The sequence below is a fragment of the Lepidochelys kempii genome, chromosome 7, assembly GCF_965140285.1.
Source record: "Lepidochelys kempii isolate rLepKem1 chromosome 7, rLepKem1.hap1, whole genome shotgun sequence".
Taxonomy (NCBI): Eukaryota; Metazoa; Chordata; order Testudines; family Cheloniidae; genus Lepidochelys; species Lepidochelys kempii.
The window spans coordinates 108,877,408-108,902,252 of record NC_136386.1 but is presented as its reverse complement, the minus strand read 5'-3'; the positions used below and the strand labels follow the sequence as shown (position 1 = coordinate 108,902,252).

The window sequence follows — 24,845 nt, the reverse complement described above, 5'->3', positions numbered from 1 at the left end:
ACTTTTGTAGCTTTTAAACCACTTTGGTTTGATTGAGTTTGCAGCAATGCAAACCAGAGCTGCTAAACTGTTACTTTCCCTAATATGTTAAAAGTACAATGTTTACTTAGAGCCATATGGGGACTTTAAGGCTAGAAGGCCTAGCCAGATAGACAGGCTTGGAAGAGGAAAATAACCATGGAACTCTGTGCACGGGGAGGAGCAGTGGCGGATTAATGATTTTGCCCTAGGCCCAGAAATAATTGCCACCCCCCCCAGCTCACCTCTGCTCCTTCCCCACCCCCTTCCTGCCCCTATTGGTCCCCTTCCCCAAATCCCCGCCCCAGCCCCGCCTCCTCTCCTGAGTGCACCGCGTTCCCCCCCTTTCCCCCTCCTTCACGAACCTGTTTCGTGCACAAGCACTGGCAGGGAGCGGGGAGAAGCAGACCTGGCGGCGCGCTCAGGGGAGGAGGCGGAGCGGAGGTGAGCTGCGGGGGGGGTGGCAATTATTTCTGGGCCTAGGGCAAAATCATTAATCCGCTACTGCTCCTCCCCATGCACAGAGTTCCATGGTTATTTTCCTCTTCCAAGCCTGTCTATCTGGCTAGGCCTTCTAGCCTTAAAGTCCCCATATGGCTCTAAGTAAACATTGTCGTTTTAACATATTAGGGAAAGTAACAATTTGGCAGCTCTGGTTTGCATTGCTGCAAACTCAATCAAACCAAAGTGGTTTAAAAGCTACAAAAGTTTACTTTAGCTGCTCTGGTTGGCTTTGCAGTTTACTATGTAGCCTCATTATTCCTGCCAATTAGCCCAGAGTGTTATGACCTGCTTCAGTGGGAAGAAATAGGAGACAAACTAGTGTTTCTTTCTCCTGAAGAAAATTAGAAAATTCTGGACTCAAATATGGGATCAGCTAGAGCCTACTGAAAGCTTAATTGTGGTATGTAATGGCTAGAGGGCATCTATTATCCATGTGTTTGCTAAAGTAGAGGCTCATAATTTTTTGCCCCATTAAGGGCAGCCTGGCAATTTATTGGTAACTCAAGAGCTGCATCTAAGATAGATAATTCAGCACTCACAGAACTCTCTTCATTCATAGATCTCAAAGCACTTTACAAAGAGAGGTATAGTATTGTTATAACCGTTTGACAGAGAGGGTAACTGAAGCACAGAGAGGTTAATTGACTTTCCCAAGGTCACACTGTCAGGAATGGAGGTGGGAAGAGAACCCACATCTCCCATTCTGCCACTGGACCACACTGCCACAGAGAATTAAGTAGACTATAGCTGTCCTCATCTTTAATAAGAAGGAACAGCATACAGAGAATACAGATTCCAGCATGTAGCATTTCATTTTGATTAATTTGGCCAGACTGCTCAGTTGCATGCTAGGATCTCTAGGCTTTGCAAGCCACACTTACGCTATCTTCCTTAACATGGAAGTGGATCATGTTGTAGAATTCGGTGGGCTACACTAGTCCTGCAAGCTGCATCTTGGTTATGCCCTTATTAAAGGGTAACTTTGTGCAGCTAGGGTAGGTTCTATGGACATGCAATGAGTCCATGTTAAGTAACCACTAGGGAGTATTTCTGTTTTCTGTTCAATATGGCTGACTACTGGTGTGTTAGCTGAGGAAAATGTCTCTTCAAAGTGACGTAGCAGTCATTCCAGAGAGCTAAGAGCGATAATAAAATAGTTCAAGGTATTTGACTTTGCATCTGTAGAAATACAGCAGTGAAAATTGTAGCAGTTCATAGGAATGGCTCTAGAGAGCTTCCAACGGCTGAGAAAGAGCTGAGCTATTAACACAAACAACAGAAAAACTCCAAACCTCTTCTGTGTTCTTTAGCATTTAGTACAAATTCCTTTAAAGCTTCAAGCTTGCAAACTCCACAGCTGGCTGAGGAGAATGAGACTTCCATCTGGGGCAGACAGAGCCATCCCAGGTGTGCATTTTGTACAGATTTTCTAGTCTTTGAATGGCCTGTGTGTGTCCCCCTCTCTAAAAGAAAACAGTGCTTCTATTTTTTTGATCCTTTTTTTTAACCTTATCTTATTTTTTCTGTCCTCGTCACATCACCTCTTAGCCATGTGCTACATGGATGACTAAAGCCCACTATGGTTCTGCTGATGCTGTAAGGACTTCAAAGTGGAAGCTTTAAATGCTTAAAGCAAGTCAGCCTGTGACGATAAACACATGGGCAGAGCAAGTATAGGAAGGCAGGATGTGGCTAGTCGCTTGTGGTCAGACATTCTCACTTGAATGTGTGTGTGAATAAAGGCACATGTCCAGACTCAAAGACATTTTCTCTCCTACTTTTTCTCCCGAGACAGCCCAGAGCCGTGTACTGCAAGGATGTGTTAGACATCGAGCAATTCTCCACAGTGAAAGGAGTAAACCTGGACCAAACAGATGATGATTTCTATTCCAAGTTTTCCACAGGATCCGTATCTATTCCATGGCAGAATGAGGTAAGGGTACATCATGATCATATCACCCCAATGCAATCTCTAACCCAGGCTGCTTAAGAGCAGTTGTATGCTTCCAGTAATGTATACCCACTGGGTAACTTGCCAGACTCTAATGCATTCATAAGTTACAAACACACTCTTTCAAGATCTATAAAGTACCACAGATGTCAGGTTCAGGTGACTGTATCTGCAGATTCTGCATATTTGTATAAATTGGCAAGGGTTCTCCTGTACTTCCTCCTGCTGGTCTCCATAGAGATGTTCTGATAACGGCTCTAAAAAACTTCCGCGGAATGGATTTCTGCCTTAATGTGGCTCTCTATCCGTGACACTCATCTCATTCATTATTTTGTATCTGATGGGCCCCAGCTGCTGCATTTGAATCTGGATCTGAACTTTTCTGAAGTGCCAGGGTTTTTGATTGGGGGATTTGTTCTGCCTGCGGTAGAAACAGAGTCAGCTGTAAAGTTCAGATCCAAGTATAAACTTCCCCATAGTTTATGGGGGCTCAAAACTGGCCTTTTGGGTTCAGGCCAATCCGTATTTTATATTCTCCAATGTAGAAAAGAAAAACAATGCAAAATTGAATGGGGCATTCTCTTAGTAAGACGTATTGGAATAGTGCAGAAGCTTATACATTAGAGATTGAAGCCATCTGTTAGGTTATATTGCCAGTACAGAGAGGGGTTCAGCTATTACTCGAACACAATATACTTTCCCCATTCAAACCCTTGATGGCAAAAGATGCTTTTTACACTGTATTGATTCCTTGGCATGCTGACAGCACCTCATGGGAGGTGATGAATATGGTGAGAAAGCTGACTAAACTGCCTTGCTGTTTTGAACAGTGAGACTCTTCCTCGAGGTGGCTACGGTCAGGTCATCTTGGGCTGACAGCATCAGCGGTCAGAACTGCTTAGTTACGGAAGCTCCCAGTGAAACTGAAAGTGGTGTTTTGGTTGTGACGTTAACTCTGATTTTCCCACTCTAGGGCCTTAGAATTACTCAGTTCAATTTAACAAGCCATCAGAAGACTGTACACCTTCAGACCCATCTCTGCTACTACATCCACAGTAAACTGCCTAACAATAATAGCCAGAGAAGTGTTCTGTTGCTGATTGGCCCTTGTTGGTTCCTACACCTCCTGTCACATCTTGTCCCTCTTTAGTCTGTAAGCTCTTTAGGGAAGGGACTGTCTTTTATTTCATGCTTGTACAACTCTTAGCATAATGGGGCCCCTGATCCCGATTGGGGCATCTGGAGTTTCTTGTAATATTAATAAATAATAGTAATAATGCATCATCTCTTTTTATTCTTTCTGTGTTTTACCAGATGATAGAAACAGAGTGTTTTAAAGAACTAAATGTGTTTGGACCAAATGGTACTATTTCACCAGACCTAAACAAAAGCTACCCCCCCGAGCCACCCAAGAAAGGATTACTACATAGAATATTTAAACGTCAGGTGAGATCTTAAATGTAACAGAAAGAGCCTCTCTGAGCATAGGTGCCGACTTTGTGGGTGCTCTGGGGCTGGAGCAGCCCTTGGGGGAAAAATGGTGCATGCTGAGCCAGCACGCCACCAGCAGTCCCCCTATCAATCCCCCTTCCCTCCCTCCCTCCCACCTGCCTGCCAGCGGGCCCCTCTCTCCCCGCAGCTCCCGCCTGCTGCAATCAGCTGTTTCACAGTGTGCAGAAGTCTGAGGGGCGAGGGGGGAAGGAGCGAGGACACAACACGTGCGGGGTGGAGGGTGGAAGTGGGTGGGAAGAGGTGGGGTAAGGGCAGGAAGAGTGGGGCCCGGGGTGGGGCCGGGAGTCGAGCACTCTCTGGCACTTTGCAAAGTCGGCGCCTGTGTCTCCGAGTCCTGATGAACTTTCCTGTGTGATATGTGTGCTGCCCTTATGGTATGTCCATCATGAGAGAGACATGAAATGCCAGGGAAGGTTTGTTCTCACAGTTTCCTTGTAATTTTCTGAAGATTCTGTATGTTCAGGTGGTTCAAATAAGTGTCTGCACCTAGGAGTTCTTATTTGACTCAGTACTTCCAACTTTCTAAGACCTGGCCATAGCTAGTCTGATATTTATTAGGGCTGGTTGAAATGTTTCCATCTAAGCTGTTTTTTTAATGGAAAATTGGGTTTGTAAGTTACATGATTGTGTGGGTGAGAGAGAAAATTGTCTGCTTTTCATGGAAAATGTCAATTTTTCATTAAATAAACGAATGCCCAGACCATAGGAGATGTTGTCCGACCAGGGAATCTGGCCCATAGAGGAGAATGGGAGCATGAGGCATCTGAAATGCGACTCTCAAAGGGGCATCACAGCAACATTTCCAAATCCAAGTATTTTGGGGGTTGGCTGAAATATTTCAGTTTTTGATATTTTGCTGAAAAATCTGAATTTTCTGCAGAAAATAATCCCATTTCCTGACCAGCTCTGTTGTTTATCATGTTCCCCTCAACAGGCTGCAGGTAGTTTAGGCTGGAATTTAGCAAGGACACCTTCTACTCCGGACATTGGTCTCAGTCCCACCCTCACAGGCTCTTAGTAACCCCTGGCTCAGCACCTATGTCCAACAAAGGGCAGCTCTGCCATCCCTGCTGATTCCTTTGTGTCCAGGGCTACTGGGGACTGTCCATGAAAAGAACACCTGCTAAGAATGGGGCATTAGCAAAGCTGGCTGCCAGGCTGGGAGAACTAGTCATGCTAATGAACCCAAACCCTGCTGCTCCCTCCCAAAACAAGCACCTCCTCTGTCTCTCTCCACCTGGCCTCCCTGCTGCATGAGTGGAGCTCACGACTGAGACTTGGTTTTCTTATTTTACAGTGGTGCATGCGCAGCACTGTGTCTTCTTTGCACTGGAGTATGCTGTGCCCCCGTGTGCCATTCCTAACACTTCTTGCTGTGCTGGCTCTGACAGACCTACCCATCATCCCTATTTAAGAGTGACAGGCCTTATTTTTTAGAACCATATTGACCACTTTTACACATAACATTTTGAACCCAGCATATTACACTGGAGTTACAAGGCATGTCTCCCTAAATGTTAGCAGGTATGCTCTGAGGAAGACAAAGCTTAGGAGGCCAGAACGGTTTGTGCTGTATTGAATTGACTCCTCTAACGTGTATCCTCTGCTCTGTGTCTCTGGAGAGCTCCCATGGTTCTCCTGACCCATGGAAAATAAGGGCAAGCACGCTGCATAATTTTTATTTCAGTAAATCTTCACAATGTTAAAAGACCAGAAGTAGGCGGGATAATATGACACGACCAAAATGTGAGACAGATGGGAGGACTGGGATGTTTGGGGGATATAAATATAATTGTTTTCTCCTTTCTCCAGCATCAAAACAATTCAAAGAGTTCACCGAATTCAAAGGCGAGTTTAAATCACCACATAAATTCAAACCATGTAAGTTCAAACTCCACCGGAAGCAGCTAGTTTGAACTCAACTTTCATGAAACAACGTGTTGCATCCTTCCACTATAATCTATGGAGCTTCTAAGGATGAGAGAGCATCCACCGTTGAGTTAAAAAATAAATGATCTCCCAGCAATGGAGATATTCTATCCATTCCTTCCAGTGGAGCCTCACATTTTATGAAGAAATTTCCACTCAGGTCTGTTTTTGGAGGTGGCACTCAAGATGGTGTGAATCAGATTTGTCTATTTAGAACATTGCAATAGAAATTCAACGAACATGACTACTTGCACGTATTTAAATAGCATCATACTAGAACTGAATTTTGTCTTTATTATTTTTAAAGAAAAGTTTTGTAAATTTCTCTATTGTCTCAGTTTACATTTTGTACATTTGTATTTAAATGAAAGTCAGACTTTGGGGTGTATATTTTCTGAGCAGCAGCTGTAAAGCCATGTGTTTTAAGACTTTTTTTTAAAAGAAATGTGACTCAAGACTTCCAGAGCCTCAAATGAGAAATCGTTCTTTTTAGTAAGTGTAGAAAATTATTCATATTTCACTTTATCAAGTTGGTTTTACTGACATGCATTTTTATGGCACAGTTTATTCTTAATTATTTTACATCTGTATATTTGGCTTACAGCAACACTGCATACATTTTTCCTCTTTCTTGGTTTGTAAAGTCTTGTGTTAAATGCTAAAATACGTAGTCAAGACTTTGCCGCATCTAAGAATACTATTTGCTATGTCTGAAGTTCGTAATGTCATGGGACCAGCACTGTTGAGATTTGCACTTATTTTTGTTGTTAGATCATCACAATATTATTGTTTTTAATGGAACCCTGTTTTAAGCCCTCCTCCTTTTCAAACTTTTTTTACTATTGCTAATGAGAGAAAGAACAAATGTTAGCAAGGGGAGATAAGAAAGGCAAGTTGTCCTCAGTTCTTCAAAGGCCTGAAATCCTGCACCCATTGAAAATAACAGCAAAGCTCCCATTGATTTCAGTGATACAGGATCAGGCCACAAGTGAGAGGCTTTTACAACAGTTACTTATGTCACAGAGCTACCAGGAGATTGACTCAATAGCCCTGTCTGTGCTGGTCAGGGAAGCTATAGAGGACAGAACCAAGCCAGGAAGGTTCAGCTCTGGATCTCAACTTGTTCACATCCATTATATCCATTCCGACCCATGTCCACTGTCAAGTGAGCTGTTCTAGAGCCCTTAGGCTGTATGGCTCCTTTTCTGGCCCCCTCAACCGGTGATGAAACGACTGTCCCAGTACAGAGAGTTAGCTGAGTTCAGTGCCCATTGTAAAACAGTATCATTTGCTCTTTTTTGATTCCACAATGCATCATCTCAGGCTACCCCAAATCATTGTTTAAAACAATTGTCCCACTGGTATAGATGGGCTCAGTCATGTTCAATATCCATACTATGAACCAGTTAACAAAAGCATACTATATGCTAGGAGTGTATCTATTCTCAAACATGCCATGTAGGACATCAAGTGTCAAACACAGCTTCACTCATTTCAACGGATATTGGGAAACATTTGCCCCACTGGTGTAGACAGAATCTGATGAATTCAACATTTGCTGTAAAATAGTTTGGTTGACCATGTTTTTTTATAATGGTTGCTGAATTGATTGAGTTTTCCTAAACCTTTGGGACAACTGATGCCTGACATGTCATGTCTAAGAATTAAACCATTACGCTAAGGTTAGACCAGGTCTGTGCTGCCCAGGGAAACTGGGTTAGCATCTTTCTAGCAAGAATTACATGTATGTTTAATTAGCCATAAGGAACAGGTTACTTAGAGAGCTTCTGGAATCCCCATCATTGGAGGCTTTTAAGAACAGGTGAGACAAACACCTGTCAGGGATGGCTTAGATATATTTAATCCTGCCTCAGTATGGGAGGATAGACTAGATGACTTCTTGAAGTCCTTTCCAGCCCTGCATTTCTTTGATTAGACTGGTGTGCACAGGCACCGACTTACTAATGTGCCAGGGGTACTCGACCCCCGGCTCTGCCCCAGGCCCCACCCCCACTCTACCCCTTCCTCCCGGGCCCCACCCTGCCTCTTCCTGCCTGCATTCCACCCACACCCCACTTCTTCCTGCCCCATTCCGCCCCCTCCCCCCCAGCACACTGAGCCCTTGCTCTTCCTCCCTGTCCCCGCAGCCTCCTGTACACCGCAAAATAGCTGATCGCGGCAGGCAGGAGGCGCGGGGAGGGAGGGGGAGGTGCTGATCAGCGGGGCCAGCTGGCAGGTGGCAAACACTGGGGGGGCAGGGGCTGATAAGGGGGCTGCCGGTAGATGCTCAGCACCCACCATTTTTTCCTTGTGGGTGCTCCAGCCCCAGAGCACCCACAGAGTCGGCACCTATGCTGATGTGAAACTGGTTTCCTTGGCCAACACAGAAAGAGCAACAGAGTACATGAGGTTTTTTACAGGAAAAGCCATGAATGATAAGGACTCAAAATAAAGTAAGTTCTAGAACAGGGATCGGCAATCTTTGGCACGAGGCCCACCAGGGTAAGAGCCCCCTGGCTGGCTTGTTTACCTGCCGCATCTGCAGATTCGGCTGATCGCGGCTCCCACTGGCCGTGGTTCGCCGCTCCAGGCCAATGGGGGCTGCGGAAAGTGGCGCGGGCCGAGGGTTGTGCTGGCCGTGGCTTCCCGCAGCCCCCATTGGCCTGGAGCGGCGAACCGCGGCCAGTGGGAGCCGCGATCAGCCGAATCTGCAGATGCAGCAGGTAAACAAACCGGCCCGGGGCCCTCCGAGGGCTTACCCTGGTGGGCCGCATGCCAAAGGTTGCCGATCCCTGTTCTAGAACAACTTAAGGTCAGTAAAGGACAGAGAACTGGGTCAGAAAAATTTAATTTTTGTAAATTAGCTGATGGAGAAAGAAATGGAGATATTGGGCTATGTATGTATGTACTGGGCTGATGTGCGTTTGTTATGGAGTACAGAATGCCAAGAAGCCAAGACACCCCGTAGGTCAACTAATAAGGTTGTAGGTTCTCTCAATCACTTGTAGAGATACAGATAATTAAGACCGTGTTGTAAACAATCCAAAACAGTAATGAAAAATGGTCTCCCTTTTCTTTCTGACTGATGTTCTGGGAAGACACGGTGGCACAGAGGGTGTTTACCCCTCACTTTATCCATGCAAAGATCCAACAGGGAGAATGCCAGCAGTTTCAGCTGCGTTAGTGATGCCACTGCAGATTTGAGCAGAGGTGAAAGAATGTGGAGAAGCGAATGCTGAGAATTTGGACTAATTATGTCTCCAGTTTAGTTGTAATACTTCCAACTCACTAGTAGGCGTGAGAAGAGAGAAGTACTGTGTGAGTGAAACTCTCCATTTATGTTCTGACGCAAGCCCTCTGAAGTCAGTGGGAATCTGTGCGCTTACTGTAGTGGGCTTTGTGTTAGGCCCCTTTTGCAAAGTTTGCGTTCTGTGGATGGCCTTGCATGGGCCCTCTGCATCAGGGTGGATTTCCCCCAATTTCAAGAAATGTAGGTGAGAATTCGAAGAGGAACCTCAGTATCTCTGGGGCTTAACGTAGGGCTCACTGTTTCAGTACCAGTGTGCATGAGAAGCTTTGTATGTAGAACTTTCCTTGCTTTGCCTAGAATATCCTTATGGGGAAACAGTTTTTCAAAGGGAAAGGCTGATGTTCACGTGCCAGATCTACACTCAGATTCATCTGTGTGCGCAGTACGTCAGTGCTCTCTCAAACCGGTTAATTCATAAGCACAAATGCAAAGCAAAGGGAGCACTGAGTGGTAGATAGAGCATGGTCCTAGGTTCTGTTTTGAGTTCTGCTACTCCCTCATTTTGCAGCATTATAGAGGCACCTATCGCCCATTAGAAGAATGTGGATAATAATGTTTGCCTGCCGCCCAGGGCGGGGCAGGGGTTGTGAGGCTTAAATCATGAATATGTGTAAAGTGCGATGAGGCTCTTGGATAAAAGTCATTATAAGAGTCACATATTAATATTCATCATTAAACGTGGGTGAGTGCAGAGCGTATGCATGAGGAGCTCATTCTCTGCCTTTTTAACCATTTGGTCCATGAAGACTCCATTTTCTTTTGTTGTTGTTTTAACACTCCACATTTAGATTAGAGATGAAAAACCTAATTACAGTGAACCCTCCCTTGAAGGCTGTTTGTTAAGGCTGAATGACCAATTGATAACCCTGGCTCGAAGGAACATCATGGGTAGCCACAACACTGCCAGTCAATACCAGTCTTGACCACCCGTCCTGTGAGTCTCCCGAACAGCGCTTGCCTACTATGTCCAACTGAGCAGTATTTTGTGTTAAATAACCTACTTGAGACTCGGCTGAGAACACACTGTGCTCGCATTCACTTGTGTGATCCAGTAAAAATTGGAACACAGATATCTATGGATGGAACTTTAGTGAACCAATTTGTTGCACAACCTAACTCCCCCAAATACATGGAGCCTGGTTCTCAGAGGTGATGAATACTCACAATTCAATCTGAAGTCAATGGGAGCTGTGGGGGTTCGGCACCTCTGAAAACCAGGCCTATAACATGGGGGGGAGGGATAGCTCAGTGGTTTGCGCGTTGGCCTGCTAAACCCAGGGTTGTGAGTTCAATCCTTGAGGGAGCCATTTAGGGATCTGGGGCAAAAATTGGGGATTGGTCCTGCTTTGAGCAAGGGGTTGGACTAGATGACCTCCTGAGGTCCCTTCCAGCCCTGATCTTCAATGATTGTATAATTTCTTTATACTACTTTGGATAGAGCATACTGCTAGCAAGAGAGTGTTTAGTACTCTGAATCATAATGAATAGCTCTGAGATGGGTTTGCACATAGCAAAAGAGTAGAAAGAAATAGTTATTTCATAGTTTTCCAGCACAAGATTCATTTCATCTTGTTATCATTCCAATTAGAGCAAAGATCCTTTTGGGAAGTGCACAAGATTTGAGCTGGTTGAATTATTTGTATGAGTAGACTGTTGAGCAAATTTAGCTCTTTAAATGTTTGGAAAACATTTACAAAGTGATTCTGAATTCTGCAACTGGATTTATTTTTAAGTCTTCTCCAGATAGGCTGAAAATTACTCATCAGTCTATGGGTTCTTCATTAACTTTCCAGTTCAATGATTGTTTGAGTTGTGTGTGAAGGAGTCACATGGCATTTTTTCTGCTTTCTGCTTGGATGATTGAAACTTCTGAAACATGAAAATAATAGCAAATACATATTTTTGAGTCTGCACATATAACCTTGTTCATGTGAAAATAAGGGTGTTCGTGCACAAACAGCTATTCCTAAGACATGTGTGAACAAAAACCTGTTCATGCAAATGAAAAAACGCACAAAACTGGTCAAACCAAGCAGCCAATAGGAATTCAAATGAAAGTTAGTGAACACCGTTCTTGCAGTGCTGAATCAGATCTACATAATATAGATATTTAGAGGAATTTGTTCAATTGACTCTCTGTTTTTCATAGAAAATTTGGAATGTTTTTAAGAAATCTTTGAAGTCACTTGTGATCATTCCCCTCCCCGGGTAACTGTGTCCAATTTCATTGTAAGAAACATGTAGCCAAACTTTGCTGATTGATTGGTATCTTACCGGATACAGATGCTTTTTTCTTCTTCTTCAGAGTATACATAGAATAGAACACACAATATCCAGCAGGGACTATTTTTGTTAAGCCAACTCTCATGTTTCCAAGCTAGATCCAACTGGCATCTTTACTTTTTCCACCCAAGTCTCACATTTCAAAGTCAGTTGCTATTATCCTTTTCAGTAGAGAAGTCTCAGATAAACAAACTTCTGTAGTACAAACAAAATAAGCAGAAACAGGGAGATACCGTATCTATGAACTCCTAAGTACAGTTTGAGAACTAGGTTAGTGTGTGGGTATGTTCATGTGAAAGGTTCTCTTCTTTAAGTTCACAAATTCTTGTTGTTCAAAGTTTGTAAGGCTCCCTCCCACATGTTAAATATGTTGATCAAAATGAGATGGCTCATCAGCTGCTCCTGAGCATTATCTAAACAGCACTGGAAAAGTTGGACTTCTCTTTGCTTTGAAAAGTTGGACTTCTCTTCGCCCGGGGCTAGTCTGCTTTTCCAGGCAGGGATCATGTCTTCCTGTGTGTTTAAACAGCACCTAGCACAATGGGACCCGGTCCTGCTTGTGGCCTTGGGCTGCTACTTTAATTTAAATAACAGCATTAATAAGTGCCTAGGTGCCCATTTCACCAAAACATCACTGGCACATTTGAAGGCCCTTAAAACTGGGAGGCCAAGGAGTGAATGGACGCAGAGATTGACCTGCCCTCATCCTGGGAGATGGTCCTGGTCTATCCCAGACCGGGTTGAGAACCATTAGCAGGGAAGTGCAAGAGAAGCTGTGGCTAAACAGAGCTATCAGTTTGAGACCTCTCACAAGCACTAACTCCACCTATCTAAAAAATAATGATAGCAATGAGTGTCCTTAGGCTAAAGCCGAGGAAACAGGGTTAAATCCTATTCATTCCAAATTCCCATGTGTCAGGAGGACAGCAACCTCCTTTAGCGAGAACAACTATTAGCTTTTATGCAGTGCTGTAAGAGAATGTTTAAAGCCAGCCAACAGCAGTCTGTACTAATAGCCCCTCTACTCTGCAGGAATACAAATATCAGCTGCCATGCTGGGGTCTGTTACTGCAGAATACTATCAGATGTTTTTTATAAAGGAAGAGCCATACGCTGAGAGACTCTTAAACAATGTATTACTTATATTGGCAGTGGCAGAGTGATTTTTGATTTAAGATGATCTCCTTGTGTCTGGCTCAGGTTTCCCCTGTTTGTTTGTTTATACTTGGAGTCAGGAGTGCTGGGTTCTATCCCTAAGCCAGCCACTGATTCTCTGTCTTGCCCGTGGCAACAAAATTAACCTATGACAGGTTTCAGAGGAACAGCCGTGTTAGTCTGTATTCGCAAAAAGAAAAGGAGGACTTGTGGCACCTTAGAGACTAACCAATTTATTTGAGCATGAGCTTTCGTGAGCTACAGCTCACTTCATCAGATGTTTACCGTGGAAACTGCAGCAGACTTTATATACACACAGAAATCATGAAACAATACCTCCTCCCACCCCACTGTCCTGCTGGTAATAGCTTATCTAAAGTGATCAACAGGTGGGCCATTTCCAGCATCTCAGCTTCCCTGGTCTGATAAAAGGAGTAATGAAACCTAGCCACCTTCGGAAAGCACTCAGAAGTCTCTAGACCAAAAAAAAAAAAAATGCTAAGTATCAATATTAATTGTTTTTGATTTGAATGAATTGAGCCTCATCTAGCAGCTCTTACCTATGTAACTTCAGTGAGACGACTCACGTAAATAAGGGTTCATGATTTTTTTCGAATAGTTTGTCCTAGTTCCTTTGAGCTGCTGAGATTTTATGCACTTTGCTTCAGCAGCGAGACCTCCTGCGGAGCTAACAGTATAGACTTTAAAGTGTTCGTTTCCTTGTTTCAGAGCTAATCAGTAATAGCAATCATTCAAGATCCTCCCCTTTTTATATTAAAAACAAATGTCTATGAGGGAGGGGACAAAAATAATCACCAGTTAAACTTCAAAATCTCTCTTTGCCTGCTGAACAGTTGTTCCACATGTGACAGAATTCCTAGATACTGAATAACTGAAATGCTGTGTAAAATCAGAATGATGCATGTTGGACAAACGTTGGGAAAACTCACTGGCCCATCTATGAAAACTAAAGAGATTATCACATTTCTAGGATCAAAGGACTTCAAAAGGGAATCCCAGGCGTTCTGGAAATCAAATGGCCCCCAAGGAACCATCACTACCAGGAAAGAAGAAACATGTCAGATAGTGCCTGGATTATAAATGTATTTTCCATTCTTGTCATTCCACAGCTGTTCAGTGTGTTTATTAACCAGTCCATGTGAGTTATATTGTATGTGTTGAGTGCAATCTCCTTTGATTGCACTTTTTAAATACTGGACACTCATCTAAAAGACTCAACTTTTTGCCTTTCCTTTGAAGGTGGAGGATGTAAAAACTTCATTTTGCATTTCCAAGCAATGTAGATAGATCTAAAAATTTCATGAACCATCTTGTATTTGCCCATATCTGACTAATGATTAAATTGTAAAACTGCAGAGTTTCATATTACGACTAGTCTTTTCACCTGCTTCGAAAATTAAAATTCACTTTTGGTATTAACACACACACACACACAATAGTATTCTGATCTAATTTGAAAAGCATATCCAGGAGTAAATGTTTTTAAGCACTGCTAATACTGTAGTCTCTGTAAGGGGAACAGACACTTCTAAAGAAATGTTAAAGTTGTCTTTCATAATTCAGTCAACAAATCAGTTTTGTAATAAATTAAAGCAGATGTTCTCAATTAGAAGAACTAGTGGCTGTTGACATTGTACACACACAAAAAATCATTCTAGTATCCAAAGGGTTTTTTGTTGTTGTTTTATTACAGGGAGATTCTAACATTGTTTTATGAAACTAGTTTCATTTTGAGGTTATTACTGAAGATAATGGCTTCTGTGTTCTATGGCTGCTTGAATTCTTCGTACATAATGTCTAATAATGTCACAGTGCTGCTGTATCTAGATCAAACCACTGTTTTGTTTTGGTTTTGTTTGGGGATTTTTTTAGAAAAATAAATTCTTTAATTTAAATACATTAAAATTACTCATTCTGATCCATTTTTCCTCTTTTTTTTTAATTGGACATAAGCCCATATTGCGCCAGATAATGCTTCATCTGAAGTTCATGGGAGTGTTACCATTGCTTTCAGCGGGAGCAGGATCATTGTTGGGACATCTGCTGCCTTTATATGTCTTATTATAATATTTTCTGTCACATCACCTCTCCAGCTAGTAGATCTACCATAGGTCAGAATCTTAGGCCTTGTCTACACTGAGGTTATTAGCCATGGGCAGCTGCATCAGTGTGACCATGCACTACTGATTGAACCATGACTTGCACTAGTTCAGCTTACCCCATGGTGTCAACCAGGACTTGAACTAGTGGGGCGTGTCTATACTAGAGGCTTGCACTGGTATGGCAAGGCCAGTGTTGCTATCCAGTGACTAAAAAATCCAGTGTATACAAGTCCTCAGTCATGTTCATATTCACAAAGCCTCCAAACAATTATGTGACATGGCCAGCATGGAACAAGGCAGAATGGCCTAATAAACTGGGCAGGAGACTAGATACAAAGACTTTAAAGAAGGCATCATGACAGTCATCAAGAGCTTTTCTTCACTGCAGTATTGGCTTGGGGTATCAACCCTTGAGTTAACTCCTCTCAAGTAGCTTAAGCATCAGCATTACTTGACCACGAAAATCAGATTAGGGCCAAAACTCAAGCTATCCCTTGAGCTACACTGCAGTGAAGAAAAGACCCTAGTCTGCCCTCCAGATGAATCTCCCTCTGGATGGAACCAGGAGCAAGGAATTCTTAAATTCCCTATCAGCTCTGCCACTGACTCACTGTGTGGCCATGGACAAGTCATTTAACTTCTCTACTGTGGCTTCACCATATTTGTGAAATGGGGATGATGCTCTTCACATATCTCATAGGAATATTGGGAGAATTAATGTGCTTTGGAGCTGCAAAGAGTTGTGTAAGTGCTTATTATTTTATATTATTAAGCACCCTGAAAAGCTGTTACCTTGACAACCTTTGCTGCAAGTGCCTTTTCAAAAGAATTTTCTGGACTTGATTGTACTCTCACTTCTGATTTACTCTTTTGTGAGTGAGAAAAGACTCAGACCCTCTTGTGCTGATGCACCACTACTTTACACCTTGTGTAGTCCCACTGTCCCTGTCCCAATTGAGTGCAAAGTGGGTGGAACACACTATCAGAATGGTCTGCAATTAATATCAACTTTGCACTGGTGTAACCTACACAGGGCAGAAAAACTGGCCTTTTATCTTGTACTGCGAAGATGACAATAACTGACCTCATTCTCCCCACAGTACCTCTCATACAGACTTTCTGAGGTGAAATAAAAACTACCAGATGCTCTATGGTACTAAAATCTTTAAAAGGAATAGGATCATGGAACAAGATCCCACATTAAATTGCATGACTGGCCAAGGATACAAAGGAAGGTGGTTGCATTCAAAAATGAATGGACATTCTGATTTGCTTCATGAAATTTCGCACTCTCACAAAGAACTGGCCAAATTTGTTTCCCATGTTACCCACTTCCTTTTCCTGATGCACAATGCAATACAAACTCCCAACAAACACGACTGGTGTTTTAAGGTCCTCACAAGCTTAGGGGACCTTAAAATGGGCATGATAGTTCCCAGAGGAGGGGACAGTGTGGGTGATACAGAGGCTGATAGAGAAAGATTTTATTTAGACTTCATCATGACGTGTTTTACGAGACCTACAAAACTCTGGCCTTGCTTAAATTTCCATTGGTTGGGGAGGGAGTGTTTGTAGGCAGAAAAATCAAAATACACTTTTCACGGCCGTGCACTTCGTGCATCTAAAGTGGAATTTTGCATTCAGCTGCAACTTTACCAGTAAACTGTGCAAACAAGTTGCCACCCAGCAGAGTGAAATTTTTCTTGTATTTTCCAACTTCTTTTCTTAAAAAAAAAAAAATATTGTAGAAAGGGGTAAAGAAAAACTGAGAACCTGCTGATGGCAAACAGTGTTTGCACTAAGTACCAAGAAAGAACTCCTCAAAAGTGGTTTATCTAATAGAGAAAAGTATAACATGATCCAACGGCCAGAAGGTGAAGCTAGATACATTCAGACTGGAAATAAGGCATATGAACAGTGAGAATAAGTCACCATTGAAGCAATTTACCAAGGGTCGTGGCAGAGTCTCCATCACAGATAAATTTTTAATCAAGATTGGAAACTTTTTTTCAAAAAGCCCTGCTGTAGGAATGATTTTGGAGAAGCTCTGTGGCTTGTATTGTACAAGAGGTCACACTACACGATCACAATGGTCCCTTCTGGCCTTAGAGTCTATGAAACTGGGTAAAGTAGCAGCCTTGTCAAACTGCCAAGCTCAGTAAAATGTAAGGTGATCAACTGTGTAAATTCAGGTCCTGCAGCTTTACATTGACACTGACCTGCTCACATCCATTCAACCAATTTTCCTGCAATTATAAAAAGTTTAGAAGTCATGTGTCATATGATCTTTTCAGTAAATTTCTTGGGTTGTTTTATGCTTTGCCTCTGATAACCTTTCCTGGAATTTTCCTAATATACCAGGCAAGTTTCTCTCAAGCTATGTACAGACCACTGGCAGAATACCCTCATCACTCACATGATTTAAAAAGAAGCAAATTAAATAAAATTATAATTTTTAATGCCCGGAAAAGGCTTTGGAGATGGAAAGTATTACATAAGGCCCAGATCCTGCAGCCAAAATCAATGGGGCTCTGTGCAGGCACAAGGGGCTGCCCAGATGGAGTCAGTCACAAGCTTGGGGACTAAATTATTCTGCTTATTTTTTTATAGGTGGCACATGATTAAGTTCAAAATAAAACCCTTAGGCCATTAAAAATTAACTCATCTTTTCCCCCTCAGTAGCATAAGTAGAGTACTATTTATTAGTAACATAATCACCACTGTACTATGCTTTACCTGACAAACTAGAAAGAGAAATGCTACAAGTCTCAGCTTGGAAGCATTAAATAGGCTATAGATGGTAAAGTAAGCATGCAGAATTGATCCAGTCCTCAAAATAACAGTGCTTCCTTGCAAATTATGGTTGTTAAAAAAACTTTTTTTAGTCTTTTGACCTTTGCAGAATTTCTGCTTTTTAATTCAAGCAAAACACTAGGAAATTACATTTCAAATTCAAGAGAAGTAGTGGTATTTGGTGCCTGCTGGAAAGGTATGTTAGTGGTCAGCTCCCTCGGGGAGGGGGAACATTGAAATCAGACAAGGAGCCAGGGGAAACTGGGGACTGGCTGGCTGTGCAAACTGGAACCACGGTGAGGGAGAGGGATAGGGAGTTGACATGGAAATGGGATGCAAAGGACAAACTGACACAGGCTGAGTAAAGCGATTTGGACAAGAAACCAGGGAGGGAAAGGAGGGGTTGAGGGAGACTTAGGTTAGAGGAGAAGCCTGAAAGGGAGACCAGAACTAGGCACCAGTGGGTTGGGAGGGGAAATTTAGATAGAAGAAGGTGTTGGGAGAACTGGGACTGGCTGGCCAAAGAGACTGAAGACAAGGACTTGCTACGGAACTGGGATTGGCTGAGCAAGAAGCCAGTGACTGGGCAGGACGAGAGAACGGGGCCGGGGGGGTGGAGGAGAAGCAGAAGGAAGGTGACTAACCTCCTGCACCATGCCTTACCCCCCTCTGACCTCAGTCAGACTCAGCTGCGGTGTGAGGGAGCAGAGCATCTGCAGATGGATCACCAAGGCCCAGTGCCCGGAGAGCAACAGGACTGGGGCAGCAACTCGACAGGCAGGTGTGTGGTTGGGATCAGGGGAAGCTTAGACTGGGGCAGGGGTCACTGGGCCATGAAAGGTGGGCTTCACTGGGGAGTGGGGCGTGGGGGCGGGTGGGGGCAGACTTCACTGGAGTATGAAGAGTGGGATTCATTGCGGGGGCAAGGTTCATTGGGATATGAGGGGATGGGATTGGGGCAGAGGCAGGGCAGGAATCATTGCGGGGGTGCAGGGAATGGTTAACTGTTTGGTGCAGGAGAATTAAGCAGTGCTTTTTAGAGGGTCAGGGTTGATGGAGGGAGACCGCGAGAGAGATTTGGGATCGTGATAAAGAAAGAAGCAATTGCTCCTTCTTCCTCCCCCACAATCTCTCCCACTCTCACCGTTTCCCCCACTCCAGCTTCTCTTTCTGCTTCTGACCCAGACTGCCCCCAGTCTTTTAACCAGGCCAATCTCCCTCCTTATTCTCCCCCATTTTATAATATGAAAACCATCAGCAAATGCTCAAATTCCAGTTGGTGTAAATACATGCACACTTCTGTGCAGGGGTTTTTGTCAGAAGATGTAGGCTAGTCTAACTATTGATCTTTTTTCAAAGGTAAACTTACATATTGGTCCCATCATTATTTAATTCCACCACCTCCACTTACCTGTACATTCACTACAACATTCAAAAGATAAAAACAAACAGAGAAACATTGAGCCAAATCAAAATTGTAGTAAGAAATTTATTGCCAGAGTCACCAAAGTCAGAAATACTTATTGTAGGTCTGCAATAATTACTTTGCTTGGACTTGATACTTGTTCAGTGCATCACAGAAAAAGCTACTGAAGTTTTGCATAACCAAAAAATTCGACTGTTGCTATTCGACAGTTAAGTGACGAATATAAACAATATGCTACAGTAACAGGGGGGTAGCCCCGTGTGCTGAGGCTTGCAGCCAGGGACAGCACTTGGGCAGGTCGCTGCAGCCTGATGGTGTTGTGGGGAGGGAGAGACAGGAGGAAAGGGCCCGCCAGCTGGGCACTGAGGATGGGTTGGCCAGGCCTCTCCTCAGCGTTTTCCTAGGAAGCCTGAACCGCCCTGGATTCCCTCCCCCACTTTCTCCTTTAGTGACAAGGGAGGACACTGGGAAGGGCAGACCTGGTGGAGCTGCACCCTGCTGGATGCAGGGAGCCTGCCCTGCCCCTATTGGGCCCCATCCATGGGCAGCACTATTGCAATAGCTCTATCCAGCCTCCAACCCTGAGCTGGGCCACCAACCTCCTGGGCCAGCGGGGAGTTGTGCAGGAGACCCACCTTGTGCTCCCTGGCTCCAGGGATCCTCCCCAGTTCGGTTAGTTCTGGGGAGCTGTCCAAGTGGGGCTGGTGCTAATAGACCCAGCAGGGCCTGGCTCCCTCGCCAGCACTCACACAGGTCCATGTGGAGGATGTGGACATCCCCATAGCCTGGGATACCGGATCCCTGGCCCCCAGATGGAGCATGTGTATGACTTGGGGAAGGGGGTGCATGGTTGGCCCAGTGCCTGAGGGTCCCTGGCTCCCTCTCACAAAGTGCTCTGGCTGACAAGGGGGCATCACTGCGGGGGAGGGAGGCAGAGTCAGCCCCTGTGCATGGGGCTGTGCCTAGCAGACTCCCCACTCTGGCTCACTGGCTCTTGTGGGAGCCCACCACAATGTAACATTACATCCACATCCACACACAGGTGGGACCCTCCCTCTGCTCCCTTCCTGGTCCTGACACTGCCTAATGTGGGCCCTGGCCGGCTGAGTAGGACTGAAAGATTGGGGAGGGGAAGGGGAGTGCTGAGCCTCCTCTAGTCCTAGCCACCTGCCACCAGTAACTGACGGCAAAGACATACAAGATCGAGCAAAAACATAATACCATATAACATTTTTATCCACAAACAAACATATTCAAGGTACTGATTGGTACAAGAAAGCTCCGTTGATCAGAGTAGTGATGAACAATAGTAATTCTTTTTGCTTTTCACGGTTGCAGTAGTAGCCGCTATCAGCTCCAATGTCACTTCCTCCACACAAACGTTTCTAACGGAGCATTAATATTCATAGTCAAAATATCCAAGTCATCACTCTTTAGAAATCCAGGACATTGTGGGTTTCCCCATGGTCCTCACACTCTATCACTGGTTCATTGGCTTGATTTGCCACATTGCAGGACTCTTCAGTCTCCTTCATGTGACTGGTCAGCATCACCGCACTGCAGCTACTTCTGCGCCTTAATCCCCTGTTGGTGATGTTGGGTTGCTCATTCTCATCAGGATATCCTTTGGACAGTCTATTAGACCTCTTGGTTTCATAGTTCCTGAGCTCCATGAGCCTCTCATTGAAGTACTCTTGCAAAGTCTTGTCATAGAAACCGCTGTTGGTTTTGCGGTGACCTTTGATGAAGTAGTTTCCCAAGGATTTGCCCATGCCGTGGACCTGGAAGCTGTTTTGGCCCAAAGATTTTATATTTGTAGGGTTTTCAACCCTTAGCACTGGGCCATTTCTCTTTCTTCCTAGCTCCTGGAAAGCCATGCTGAAGTCTGAAGTTCTAGAATAGCTCCTTGATAACTATTTAAAACACAGGCAAATAAAATCTGAATTAAAACCTGCCTTTTGTTCAGTTTCATGCTAGCAAAAGCAATATGCATTGCAAAATGTCAGCAACATAAATACTTGGGAACACGCTTTTTGTAGCAGGGTCTATGTCTGCATATTTCTACAACAACTGACACAATGGGGCTGTGAATCTGACTGGGACCTCTGGATGCTATTGAAATACAAATGTAATATAAAATAGCACAAAGTTCCAAGGGTGCTTGGATCTAGGGTTTTGGTTCAGCCTACAACAGAGATGGTGGTTTCCCTAAAGATCAAGTTTGTTTGGATCTAGGCTTTTGGGTCAGGCCCACAACTAGAACACATCTATTTGTCTGAAGTTTGGAAGTGCTGAGTGTCTCCCACTGGTTGTGATTTAGATGCACAATTCCCCTTTAGTGGGATTTGAGCATCTAAAGCTCCTAAGTCACATTGGAAATCACAGTCATTGGCTTCCTTTGAAAAGAAGGCCACTATGGATCAAAAGCTATTTATATCTATGTCCACCTGTTCCACACGAATCCTTTAAATATCACACTGTAGAATGGGACACAGTGAAGGGATTCTGAATAGTATTGGGTTATCTGTAATACTTTTACTTAGTCATTGTCATTCTATTCCCTCCCCATCTCTCTAACAACTGTTTGACTATTTGTAAGTTAGATGTTTTATAAAATAGTACAAGATATGAAAAGAATCACAAAAGATGCTTTAGTTTTGTCACGCATATTGACAGGTTTCAGAGTAGCAGCTGTGTTAGTCTGTGTTCGCAAAAAGAACAGGAGGACTTGTGGTTTGTTAGTCCCTAAGGTGCCACAAGTCCTCCTTTTCTTTTAGTTTTGTCAATGATTCTTTATCCATCAATGACATTCATTACATCCATTCCTAATTTTTTTATATTTTTTTACCCTTTTCCTTCTTGTACCAATCTAGCTCCATCAGTTTTATCTTGTTCACATGTTCATAGCTTATGGCTGCTGCAGTTTTCCACAACTGCAGTAAAATGGATGCCTCTTCTAAGAAATCTTTTTTTATTATTTTTCACAAAGTAACTTAGCTATGAATTGAGGTTTATTATAACAAGAATTACAGTTTGCACATTGTGATTTAATTACATGATCCAAAACTATCATGCTAATTATTATTATTTTATATAGCCTCATAGTTGTGCATGGAGCTTTTTCTTCCTTCCCTATCATAGGTATTTCTAAGGTGCCTATCGCCTTGGTAACTAAACAATTTGCTATCTGAGCTGCTGAATAGACAAACAAAGGGCCTGATCCAACCCCCGTTGACTTCAGTGGGAGACTTTCTATTGATTTAGAGGGAACTGGATTAGGGCCAAAGAGTATTAGCTGAGATTTCACCAACGTTTAATGTGTCATTTACTTATATATTGTATTGTGGGTTCCCAAAGTTACTGCTCTTCAATTGCTAACTTCCTGCCATCAGCCCCAAGACATCCTAGCATGCACCAGCCCCGCATAGAGCACTAGCTCCTTCAATTGATCAAATTAGCATTTGGTTGAGCCTTTTCTGGAAAATATCTTTGCAGTTTGGCTTGAATAGAGAACTTTATTTTTCTTCAGTTTCTTTATTGAGTTTTGTTTTTGTGATGGAATGAACCCTGCATTCATACCCTATGCACTATTGTAATAATCTTTGTACAAAATATGCCTTGTAAGGTATCATTTGAAAAATAATAACTTGCTGGTCAAAAATGTCATAGTAGAATGTATGTAGCAACATTCTATGTAAAGTTATGAATTCCACCCCACCCGGATGATGTGGGTGGCACATGTTGAAACTAATGAAGCCCCATTTAGGCAAAATTGGTCAAGCAGCTCATAACCAAAGGACAAGTTGACACCTCTAGCCAGGTGTCATGAAAGCTGATGGGCCATCACCAATCAAGGGGCCACTCTTTGGCAAGAAAGGGGGACAGAAACAAACAGATCTGCATCTCAGCAAGCAACAGCATAAAACCTCTCCTGCACCAGACTCCATGTCTCTCTGCTCTCAGCTGCAAAGAACTTTATCTCAGAAAAATGCATTTCAAAGGGTGGCAACTAGAAAACACCCCAAGTTCTCTCTCCTTATCCATCTTTCTTTTCCACCTAACAAGCAGAAAGAAACAGCATGTGGGCTTTGGGACCAGAGCGTAGTCTGAGATTTTGGCAGCAATGAATTGAAAACAGGTGGTAAAAACTTCACCTTGAACCAAGTCTAGTTTGTTAAGTTTAGAAAGCATTTTATCTTTATTTTTCTTGTAACCAGTTCTGATTTTAATGCCTCATTACTTGTACTCACTTAAAATCTCTCTCTTTATAGTTAAACAAACTTGTTTTATTCTTTAATTAAAACTCATCCAGTGTTGTGAATTGTTTGCGTAACTTTAAGGTAGCACTGTTGTATATTGATCCCCTTAGAGGTGCACAGGACCTAGTATATCTGGACTGTCCAGGTGAGGACTAGATAGTGCAAAACACGTTTTTTTGTGTGTGGGGGGGATTCAGGACTGGGAGTGTTTTGGGGTAACTTTGCGAATAGTAACAAAGGCTTCTGGATACCACAGTGTGGCTGGTGGGTTGCTGACAGGCTGTTGGAGTCATAGCTGTTGTACCCGGGCTGTGGCTATAGACAGTCAGGGCATGACCTGTTTGTGAGGAGCCCAGATGGGGAGCTATAGCGGCAAAGTATTGTGAGGCACCCCAGGTTGCAGGGCAAGTGGTGACACAGCTCCTCACTGGTTTGAATTGCACCACAGAACGCTATAGCTTTTAACCAATCTGAAAGTACTAACCATTATACGGGTAAAATCACCCTTTCAGTCAAGGATGACAAAGTATTTTGCAATTGTGAATGAGGCTTTGCAACATCCCTGTGGTCTAGGAAAATATTATTTAAACCCATTTTACAGTACTGCAAAAAGGGCACAGCGAGGTTAAGTGATTCATGCAAGATTGCACAGGAAATCAGTGTCTGAGTTGAGACCAGAATTCAAGAATCATTACATTACCCCCTGTTGTAAGGATCTCTTTGTAGCACTTTCTGCCTCCAGTATGTGGCTTATTGCCCTTTGGAGTCACCCCAACGTACGGTGATGGGTGAAGTATATTCGGTATTATGTAATGCAAACTGAAATACAGGGGGAAATACTTGCAGTCTATGCAAGTCAGCCAATTTTTGACTGCTAATAATTCATCATTTTTTTCTGGAAGAGGGCAATCAAAATAATGATGCCTGCATGAATCACATTAGGTCTCAAATGAGAATGTTTAAAAGGACATGACATCGTTCCCCCTCATGCTTACCTTTTAAAAATGGCTAACTTGAGTATGAGCTATGTGGTGAAAACCCTTGCAGGTTCAGCACTTCCATATCAAGATTCATCCCAGATCACAATAGCATATAAACTCCCCAGGATGTGCAAAAGCAATTGTAATAGAAACATAGCTGACTTCATAACAATAGTTACCGTATACTGCAAAAAGACTTGTTGCATACAGACCTTAATGTCCTGGAAGCCCGGGTACTCTGGAATACTGGGTAAGGGGCACATGCTGATACTATTAGACCGTCTCCGTGCCATCATCCTTCGAGAGCGGCTCCTGGAGAGATGGAATTGTCCTGGATCGGTTGGCTTTTCACCGAAATCTAATACTCTACAGTCTTTAACAGGACAAGTTCTCAGGCATATTCTTGAGTCAGACAGCTCCATTTCAGCCCAGTTCCAGACCTTAGATGTGGTTTGTATTCTGAAATAAATTATTTCCCTAGCTTTCACCTAACTCGTAATCATTTAAAAGCGCAGCTAAGTCCCTGACAAGCTGTAATGCTGAGCTCCAGTGAATGGCTAAAGTGAAGTAGTAAAGCATTTGCTGGTCTGAACTCGTAGAGG

General features: G+C 43.4%; 2 protein-coding genes across 9 annotated transcripts in view; one reads left to right on the top strand and one right to left on the bottom strand.

Annotated features, from left to right (window-relative positions):
• Nucleotides 1-14,571, top strand: part of GRK5 (G protein-coupled receptor kinase 5) — a 223,558-nt gene extending 208,987 nt beyond the window's left edge. For 6 of the 8 annotated variants that reach the window (XM_078853867.1, XM_078853871.1, XM_078853872.1 and 3 more), the window contains 4 exons: nt 2,318-2,455; nt 3,788-3,919; nt 5,798-5,866; nt 13,654-14,571. In XM_078853867.1, coding sequence (XP_078709993.1) covers nt 2,318-2,455; nt 3,788-3,919; nt 5,798-5,866; nt 13,654-13,749 — 435 coding nt within the window. In that variant the 3' untranslated portion in view covers nt 13,750-14,571. Of the gene's footprint in view, nt 1-2,317; nt 2,456-3,446; nt 3,755-3,787; nt 3,920-5,797; nt 6,075-13,653 lie in introns of those variants that run through there. The other 2 variants (XR_012160063.2, XM_078853868.1) reach the window with 2 other exon arrangements.
• Nucleotides 14,572-20,100: 5,529 nt separating this feature from the next.
• On the bottom strand, nt 20,101-24,596 carry LOC144930772 (uncharacterized). The gene is made up of 2 exons (XM_078853946.1): nt 24,456-24,596; nt 20,101-20,917 (listed from the first exon to the last, which is right to left on the bottom strand). The coding sequence occupies exons 1-2, from the start codon at nt 24,537-24,539 to the stop codon at nt 20,438-20,440; spliced, it is 564 nt and encodes a 187-aa protein (XP_078710072.1). The 5' UTR covers nt 24,540-24,596; the 3' UTR covers nt 20,101-20,437.
• Between the last annotated feature and the right edge of the window lie 249 nt (nt 24,597-24,845).